Source organism: Condylura cristata, unplaced genomic scaffold (assembly GCF_000260355.1).
Source record: "Condylura cristata isolate star-nosed mole 26May11 unplaced genomic scaffold, ConCri1.0 scaffold00008, whole genome shotgun sequence".
NCBI classification, from domain to species: Eukaryota; Metazoa; Chordata; class Mammalia; order Eulipotyphla; family Talpidae; genus Condylura; species Condylura cristata.
In genome coordinates this window covers 39,543,278-39,553,500 of record NW_004567109.1, presented here as the reverse complement: position 1 = coordinate 39,553,500, position 10,223 = coordinate 39,543,278, and the positions used below count along the sequence as shown (strand labels likewise).

The 10,223-nt window shown below is 39.7% G+C and overlaps 1 protein-coding gene across 3 annotated transcripts in view; it reads right to left on the bottom strand.

Annotated features, from left to right (window-relative positions):
* The window catches only part of IL12RB2 (interleukin 12 receptor, beta 2), a 64,430-nt gene that overhangs the window by 3,975 nt on the left and 50,232 nt on the right, over positions 1-10,223 (bottom strand). For all 3 annotated transcript variants that reach the window (XM_004679094.2, XM_004679095.2, XM_004679096.2), the window contains 3 exons: positions 9,816-9,953; positions 6,355-6,445; positions 2,834-2,933 (listed from right to left, as the gene is read on the bottom strand). In XM_004679094.2, the coding sequence (XP_004679151.1) occupies positions 2,834-2,933; positions 6,355-6,445; positions 9,816-9,953 (329 nt within the window). The remainder of the gene's footprint in view (positions 1-2,833; positions 2,934-6,354; positions 6,446-9,815; positions 9,954-10,223) is intronic.

Sequence of the window (10,223 nt, the reverse complement as noted above, 5' to 3'; positions counted from 1 at the left end):
TCCCCTCCCTTGCTTTGAGTATGACAAGTATTTGAATAGTAAGCGATGGTGCTCAGGACAGACTTCTGCAAAGGGCCCTCCCTGACAAACTAGAGGGGAAGTACGTGTTTCTCTTCGGCAGGGCTAAGAGGGTATTCACAACTAAAACTGATCCTGGCAGACTGGTCTGACTTGGAGTGTGGCCAAGAGCTCTAGGAAGCAGAGCTGCCAAAGCACTGCTACCATAGATTAGGAGCCATTACATAGGTTGGAACTGGCTTGTGTTCATATGGTGAGACTTTCGCTCTGTCTTCAAAGCTTTGGCAGTATTGATAGAGACTGCTTCCTGGAGCTTCTACTAAGTAGCAGGTCCTTTAGCTGACAGTCTTGGGCTAAGGCCTCTTAGATCATCACTGGTTCAAGCATCTTAGATACAACTTTTAGCTTTTACAACCTCAAAGTAGCTAACACTTAAGTGACCTTCTGTTCCTCCTGTGTTTTAAGACCTCCAGATACCCTAAGCAGTGGTAGGGGGAAATAAGGCCCGAGAGATCAAAATACATTTTATTGGAGGTAAAAGTCAAGATGATTGTTTCTGATACCTGTCCCAGTCTGTTACCTGGAGAGCAGTTTGATTCTCTTAAAAACCGTCTACCCACTTTAAGGACCAAGTGACATGGTTTTCTGTGGCTGCCTCAAGGCCTTCAGTGCAGAGGTCACATTTAAGCTGTTTGTTGTTAATGTTCTAATTTACTAGTTCCTTTTGCAAGAATAAACATATAAATACCATAAAAACATCTTCATAAAGCTCAAAGGGAATATACAGTGAAAACTGATTCTCCCACTCCCAATCTCCTATTCAGAGGCTTTATATGTAACAAACATATTATACTATACCTAATTTTTGTCCTCTGGCATATTGCAGTAAACATACTTAAGCTATACAACTTCAGGCATATGTGTGGTAACTCCTATTACCTTCTCCCAGTGTTTTTTTTTTCCCTAGCCCTGTGTGTGTCTTTTGCAGCATTTCTAGGTTGTTCATGAGCCCTTTAGTGGGTATGGATGCCTCTGTATCCCCTCATGCCAAGACAGAAAAACAGAGCACATGATGCCAAAACTACAGCTTAGAAGCCAGGTGTCGTGACTGGACCCAGGACTGTTTCCACCTTGCTATTTCAGGCTTTCAGGACACAGGACTGTGGAATCTCAGCATTGTGAGAGAGATTAAAGCTTTGCTGGTACTGAGATCTCCTCTAGCAGTAGCAGTGGCCTCTCCACAGAGCATCATGGCATTGCCGTCAAATAATGCCCTCCAGATGACCCAGCTTGCAAGCACCCCTGTAGTTAGTCTGTTCAGCTTAGAGCTATTACTGCTAGAAATACTCCCTTTACCCTTGGTTTCAAGGTCCTTTAGGATGTATAGTGTAATGGATAGCACCTCCTGCTTGTATGCGAATCCAAGATTCACCATTTACTAACTGACTAATGTTGGGCACATTATTTAGTCCAATGTCTCAACAACAGCATAATCTCATGAAGCTGTTATATGGATTAAATACCAATGCACGGAAAATGTTTTTTAAAGTGCCTGGCACACAAAATTTTACATATAGATGTGTATATACACATGTGTATGTGTATATACACGTGTATGTGTATACAGGTAGTAGGTATATACACAGTACAATTATAATTATGTATGTGATATATCTGTATATATACAGATATACTAAATATACACATATATACTAGCTACATATAATTAAAATACTATACATATAAAAGCTATGATTTATTTTTACTGTTATTGGAACAAGAGCAAACGCCCTCAATAGAAAGGTGATTTCAAGGATGAGTCTTCCTGTGAAAGAGTGAATGATTTTTGCCTTATATGACTCATGTATTTTAAATGGCATCTTAAGGCATTGTTGCCAACTTCTATTTTATAGAGAAATGCAATTATGGCTCAGGTTGTCAGGCAAGTTGCCCACTGGTGAGCCACCATCATTTTAAACATCCATGCCTTATCACAAAGACATGAAATTGCAGTGGCTTGAATTCCTACAGAAACCAGCTCTCTTCCTGGGAAAAGGCTGGTACCATTACTGACCTGAGGAAAGGCATGGATGTTAGAATGGGCTGGGTAACAGAACAGTCTTGGAGGAGGAGGCTTGTAATGTTTCAGAAAAGGTAACTGGGGTTGCCAAGTCTCAAGAAATGGGAAAGATCATGTTTTTCCCTTTTGTTCCCCTTAAAAGCTGTCTTGTTTCATTTTTAGATGCTTTCGACTTCTGGCTCTTCCACCTGAGAGGTCCCATCTTACCCACCCTGAGCTCTTCCCACCTCCTTAGACTGCACAGTGGCAGCTCCCTTCACTGCCCTAAACTCAGCTCGCTATCACCCACCACTGCAGTGGTTCCTTCTTTAAAGCCTTTTCTTGCACAGTGAAATAATTTTCTGGCTTCCTGCCAAAACCAAAATAGTCTGGGCTCTATTTATCTGTTCTATGTTCAGACAGGACTGGGAATGTCACAGTAAAAATTCATTCCTCTTGAATCTGGATGAATCAATGCCCAGGCTACTGCATGGTAAATGGCAAAGATACTTTTGATTTCTTTTGAAGTAAGTTGAACATAAAACATGAGAGGAATGAAAAGCTATGAAGTCTTTTGGTGATAAGCTCCAGAAAATTCCTCTGCATGGAGTCATGACTCAGATGGCAACTCAGCATGAATGACTTTAGCTTATCCACAGGACCTAAGTGCCCAAGTATCCTTGTAACTACAAGGCAAACTTAGGTAGCGATCACTAGAACCCTATTGAAAACTGACCACCAGTGCTTTAGACCTACCTCTGCAATGGGACACTTTTTTACCAACATGCTTTTTGCTGGGTCTGGAATTTCTCTGCTACACCACTGAGGTCTGAGGGCTGACAGGAGAACAGCTGCCCTATAGACAAAGAAAACAGTGACATTTGATCAAGCGTGTACATGGCGGCAGGGAAGCAGGTTCTTAGTGCAGTGATTTCAGTGCAGGGATTATTTTGTGTGCAAATGTAAGTAAAATATAAACACCAAGGGAGAAAGATGATGCATCATCCAAGGCTTTACTAGTTATTTGTGAAGTTCGGGTAGATGATAGACTCATGATGCAACCATTTGCAACTTGCTAATAACCTATGGTACTTTTGCTCAATGTTCAGCTGCCTGTCACTATCCTGCCACGTACTCATTCAACAAACATTAACTGAACTCTTAACATATGACTAGCAAGTGCTACAAGCTAGGGACAGAACAGCAAACAAAAAGACATAGTCTCTACTCTCGGTGAGTTTACTATTTAGCTAATTAGAATATTTACTATAAGTTTGTGATAATAGGTAAATTATTATGCTCAAATTAAAAAAAGTAGAATACAAGTGGTATAAGAAGTTTGAATAAAGCTTCGTAAAAACATGCTAGGAAGAAAGTATCAGGGAAATGTACAAACTGTTAATTGATATACTTGATAAGAGGAAATATAGGTCTTTTCTTTCTATACTTCTGGATTTAAAAAAGTAATTTGAAAGGAGTTTATAATGTTCATGATCTGGAAAGAAAAGCAATCTTAAAATCATCTATGAATGCATGTGACAAATTTTTTGATGTTTTTTAATTCAAGCCATATATGAAAAATTTTAGAGTTGGCTTTAATAATCTTTGCTATTTAATGAGAGCATCTGGAATTCGGTTAGCCCTTGTGTTGCAAGAGATGTAACCATATGACCTGTTTTTCTCTAAAGAAATGTAAGCAGATGAGGTCAGTGCCCAAGGGATGGTAGGCCAATAAAACAGAAGAAAACTGAGTCTCTAAATGACTTGTGGTGCACAGCAGCCAATGAAGCTGGACAACTTTCCCTCTGGACTGTTAATGTGGGAGAAAAATAAACTATTTTATTAAAATCACTGTATTTTGGGGCCTTTATTTTTTTAACAGTAGCTTAACCTTCATCCTAAGTGACACCATTTCCCTGGAGAGGGTGCATATGATTCTATTTGACTCAAAAATTTTAGTTAAACTTTTCCAAAATACTAAAAGGAAACTACTTTGAACATCTGTCACACACAGGAGCCTCAATAAAAAATTCTGACAAGTTCAATGGCCAGTTGGATGACTTTGAACTAGTTTTCTTTTGACCTCTTATATTACATAACATCTGAAGAAAATTTTATATAGAGTAACATTAAAATTTTTTCTTTACAAAATGTTTGCCAAAGAAATGTTAGAAAATAACAGTTAAATATAAAGAACTGAAAACTAAACTCACCTATGATTCTACCCCTGGATATAACAAACCATTAACATTTTAGTATATATTCTGGGGGCAGTGTTAATTGCCATCAACACCCTTTTCCTCCTCTTCTCGAGAAGAGGACCCTGTTTTGGGGGAAGACTGTGAATCCATTAAAAAAAAACACACAATTTTTTTTCTTTTACTATATATATGTATTTTTAACAATATAATAGTTTATTTTTACATCATGTTGTGCCTTTTTCCATCACAGCAGTAATCACCATGGGCTTTCCATCATCAAATCACCCATGTGCTATCACCATAGTCCAGTGCACTTCCTCCCCCCCCCATTTTTGATCCCATTCCCCACTCCACCCCTGTAAAATGTCTCTGGTACATAGTTGTTCATTATTATTATTTTCTCCCCTGGTCTTTTAAGCTGCTATGAGTGAAAGCATCGGTATTTTTCCTTTTCTTTCTGGCTTATTTCACTAAGCATGATCTTTTCCAGCTCTATCCATGTTGCTGCAAAAGGCATGTGTTTATCTTTTTTTTTTTTTTTTTTTTGGTTGCTGAGTAATATTGTGTATATGTACCACATCTTTTTAATCCAGTCATCCACTTTTGGGCATTTGGGCTGTTTCCATGTCTTTCCAATTGTAAATAAAGCAGCAATAAACATGGGAGTGCAAGTGTCTTTTTTGAGTCAGTTTTTGTGTCTTTTGGGTAGAGACCTAGAAGTGTGATTGCTGGGTCATATGGAAGCACCATTTTTAGCAGTTTGAGAACCTCCAAACAGTTTTGCATAGTGGTTGTACTGGTTTGCATTCCCACCAGCAGTGCAGGAGAGTTGCTTTTTCTCCACATCCTGCCAACATTTGTTGTTGCTAGTTGTTTGAAGATGTGCCATTCTCACTGGTGTAAGGTGGTATATCTCACTGTAGTTTTAATTTGCATCTCCCTTATTATAAGTGAAGGTGAACATTTTTTCATACCCTTGTTGGCCTTCTGCATTTCCTCTTTGGAGAAGTGTAAAAGACCACAATTTTAAGCCCCCTTATTCTCACCACCTTCTGGCCAATGAGATAAAAGTATCATGTATGACATCTTTCTGTGAAGGTTTCTAAAAGGAAGTGGGGCACCTTCCTTCTTTCTCCCCCTAGTTGTAGAACAGAGACAGGATGGCCACAGCCACTGGACCATAAGGTGAACAAGGCCAGAAATCTGTCTGGAGAGTGGCACAGAAAGAAGAGGCCTAAGGTCCTCTGTGGCACCATGTGGAGTTACACCTGCTCTATACCTGAGTTAGAAACTATCAGCTAGTCTAAGTCCTGGTTTGGCTTTTACGTTATATACCACTACGTTTAATGCTAACTGAAAGATCGTCATGCATGTTTTTACATAAAATGAAAGCACATTTTGCAACCAGCTTTTAAAAATGTAATAAAGGGTCTCCCTAGTGGTGCAGAGTTAAAGTCACAGTGCCATCAAGTTATTGGCAGCCATGACAGCATGAGTTTGACCCCTGACCTGGGAGCTGACCCACATGTCAGAACAGACTTCTCCTATCTCACCTGCTGCTCCCCTCAGCATTGTATTTCAGTAGATCTGCCTATTCTACTTCCTATTCTCTCTGGTGAATCCTCTCACCCCCCACCACTGACCTGCACCCCAGTGCTTGTTTGCTTAAATAAAAATTTAAATATGTAATATAGCAACTATAACTTTTAATTTTCTCCTACATCATCTTTAGTAGTTGTATAATATGCTACACAGCATAAGAAATATTGTGATTTAGTTAGCCAATCCCATATACTGGGCATTTAGGTTTTTCAAATTGTTTTCTGTTCTTGAACAATACTTCGGTGTATAGTCTTGTCACTAAATACTTGTACACACCTGTGGTATACTTAGATTTCTAGCTAGGAATTTATAGGTCAAAGGTACAGTATTTAAAAAAAATTATACTGTTGCCCCCAAAATATCAGTATAGTCTGCCACTAGCAATGTATGAACACCCATTTCCTTCATCCATAGCAACAACTAAAATCATTTTTAAAAATACATTTACCAAAATGGCAAGTGTAACCAACTCACTTTTGCCGGAAGGAACGTGTTGAGAAAATTCCCACTGTGATGATAGCAATGCAAATGCTTGGCGCCACAAATGTGCTCCAATTGGCTTTACCTGAAAAGTTAGCAAACCCTGTGACTGTGTTATCTTCAATGATCATTTCAAAATCTGTTGTGTTGCTGCCTCTGGGTCCTACCCACAGCTCCTGGTAAGTGAGGCTTAGGCATAGGGCAACTCATTTTTGTCCACTCAGGTTAGGGAGAAGAGGCCCTCAGGGGGCCAAATTTCGTTTTTAGTGAGGAGCCCCAGTCCTTTAGGCACTCTTTCCTCTAACAGCAGAAGGTAGTGAGTGGGGGGTCACATACAAAGAGCTGGATGAAAGGAGCTCTGAATTATAATCCTGGCTCTACCCTGAGGTGTGATTGATGGACTACAGATCCCTAATCTCAAAAAGGTGAATGAATATATATCTACCTTGCAGTTTGCTGTGAAGATTAGAGATGGTGTATTTGAAGCTCATGGCAGTATTTCTGAACAAAGGAGGCCTTCAAGAAATAGTAGCTATTGTGGCCTTCCCTGGTGGCCCAATGGGTTAAAGTGCAGCACTAAGAAGCTGCCTGCAGCTATGTCAGCACAAGTTCAATCTTGCCCTGGGAGGTGGCCCACATGGCACAGTAGACCTCTCCTGTCTTGCCTCAGCCCAAGTTTGATTCCCACCCCACTGCTCCTCTCAGCAGTGTACTTTGTCTATCTGTCTGTTCGGCTCTGCATCTCTGTCTCTGGTGAATCCTCTCACAAGCCCTGAACCTCTGGCCTGTACCCCAGTTCTGTATTCATAAATAAATAAAACTTAAGAAACAAAACAAACAGTAGCTATTAATTTTACCAAACCTTGGTTATATTCTCTAAATAGGCTGTTTGAAATTATTCCAATTCTATCCTATGACAAGAATTCAGGACTCGACTATAGGTCAGAACTTTTCATTAATTCTCATACTGTAGAGTTAATCTGTCTAGCAGGCCCTATTAGGTACTGGAATATAAAATGAATATGACATGACTCTGCTGTCTTAAGGCATGAGTATAGTATAGAAGACAGATGTGTAGACATCTAAACAATGATCTACAATGCCAGGGGATAAGCATAAAAATGGGCATGTCCAAAGCAGTATAGTCGAGTGGAAACAGCATGGAAAATGGCCTCATGAGGAGTTCAGGCAGATTTTATAAAAAGGCAGTTGTCAAAAGTTTAAAGGTGAAGGACAGTCAGTTCATCAGCAAAATGAACAAGTTAGAAAAACTTAGACAAAGAGAACTATGAAAAGGATGGAAACAGCACAGTCCTCTTGGGCAACTGTAGCTCGTTTGCTTCGCTTTCAAAAACACATGATCAGCGTGTGGCAGATGAGCTAGTGGGTGAACTGGATCAAATCACATAGGATTTGATCAAAGCTGTGTGAATTCCAATTTGAGGGCACTTGAAGAACTACTGACAGTTCTTCCACAAAAGGTGGCATGTCAGCTTTGAGGACACTGCAAACAAGAGTGAAGGACAGGGTGCGTGAAAGGGTGAGCAGTGGGGAGAAGCCAGAGACCTGCTAACCAGGTGAAATGTATGTTGCCACCATGGAAGGGCAGCATTAGCAAGCAGTCTCATTACCAACCTACACTGTCAGCACAATCTGAAAACTTCATCATCTGCCTTCCTTTTCTGGGCAGATGGGACAAATCTGGGGTACCACCAGCAGGAAGATGCTGACTCTTTAATCCTATTAATTGCAACAAATTAACTTTCATGAGAGTTCTGGGGAGATGAAAAAAGGGCAAGGGCTCATCAGTTTTTCCCGCCCTACCTAGCAAGCATGCCAAAATCCTAAATGGTTAACTTGGTATTCCATGTCACAAAACAAGAACAGCTTGTATAATACTTGCAGCAGATGCAAATGAGCACTACCAGAGAGAATGGTGTAACTTAGCTAGTGGAGGGAAAACCATGTTAGCTGGGTTCTTTTTATTTTAAATGTAAATTTCTTTATATATATATATATATATAATATTAGCTATTTTTTACATCATTCTTCCTTTTGTGCACTTTTTCATCTCAGTTGTAATCCCCAGGGGCTCCCCACTATCAATTCACCCATATGTCATCACCACAGTCCAGTGCACTCAGCTGGATTCTTACTCATATATATCTATCTCAAATCTAAGTTTGATTTGTAGTTCTGCTATTTACAACCTCCATAACCTTGGATAAACTAATCATTTGGTACCTCAGAAGGCATTCTAATACTTCCTTCCTCCATTTCATATGGAGTGCCTGGTAGTGTAGCTCAGTAAAACTGCATAAAGCAGGCGCTTTACATGACTTGTGGTCAAGATTAAATGAGTAAAAGTACTTGTTATGTGGGCTGAATTGTGTCTTTCCATGCCCCCAATTTCTATTTTGAAGTTCTACCCCCCCATTCCTACTACCCCATTCCACAGAGAGTGATCTTATTTAGAAAGAGAACCATTGCAGAGGTAAATATTTAAGATGTGTTCAGACATGAGTAATTGGTTACTTTGTAAAAAGGGGAAATTTAAGGAAAACTTGGTGTGAAGATGGAGGCAGGCTGAGATCTGCAAGCCAAAGAATGCCAGGCATTGATTTTGCCTGCAAAGAGCCAAAAGAAAGGAGAGGGGATGGATCAAATTCTCACAGCTCTCAGAAGGAATGAACTCTGCTAATACCTTGAACTCATTTCCAGCTTCTAGAACTGTAAGAAAATAAATTTACGTTGCTGAAGCTACTTAGTTTGTGATATTTGTTACAGCAGTCCCAGAAAACTAAGAGTATGCTGAGGACTTTCTTAACATAGTGACTGATGCATGGAAACTATCTGATCAGCAACAGCTGCTATTGTTATTATTCAGATAATTCTCATCATGCATTGAACATCATATTTAGTGAACAAATACTAGGTTTTTGTTCTAGACTATAAGATAGAGAAAAAACAGATTATTAGTCCCTACTTGTTGGATCCAGAATTTCGATCAGTAAGCACACAGAGTGCTTTAATGAAGGAGATTTAGAGGCACTCTTGCGAAGGCTTCCTAGTGAAGGAAACCTGTACCCTCAGTTTTGCAAACACAGTGAAGTAGTAGGGTACTTCACTCAGAGGAAACAGCAAGTGCACAGGTATGGCAGGCAGCAAGGAAGTGCTAAGTTATGCATCACAATTGAGATAACTGAATCATGAGGCGACTGCATTGTGCGGATGTCACAGAGTGACTGCACAAACCTGGGAGGTACAGTTATGACACACAGAGGCTAGGTGGTAGAGCCCACTGTGACCATATGTTGAGTGTAGTTGATTAAAAACACTGTGATGGAGGAACCACTGTAGTGGATTAAAGTAACCTGATCATCTCTGTGTCAAATGTAGTGGGGTATCTGCCCATGTAGGAAAAAGGACTCACCATTTTAAAAGTTGTTTCTTACCTTGCAGGCAAAATTCCCTTTCATTTCCTTGGGGGCTTTCCCCAGCAGCTGTCAGAGCTGTCATCCATAGTATGTATGTCACTCTGGGTTGCAGACTGGCTATGGGATGTGAATTTGGGGATGCCCTGTAGGGAATTTCTGAAAGGAAGAACAAGGAAGTAAGGCATGTATTAAAGGAAATATTTGGATGTAGTCTGTTTTTTTTTTTTTTTTGTTAATGATACCTTTCATTTGAAAGAGAAAAGCACATTGCTGATTTAAGATAGCTCTAATTCATTAGTGTTTAGTACTTTAACAGTCCCTCATCATTGTCATTTATGGAATCCCCACTTCACAGTCCATCAAAAGAATCAAGTATTTTCTCTGTGGTAAATTCTTTTGAAAGAATTATTTTTTAATCACTTTACT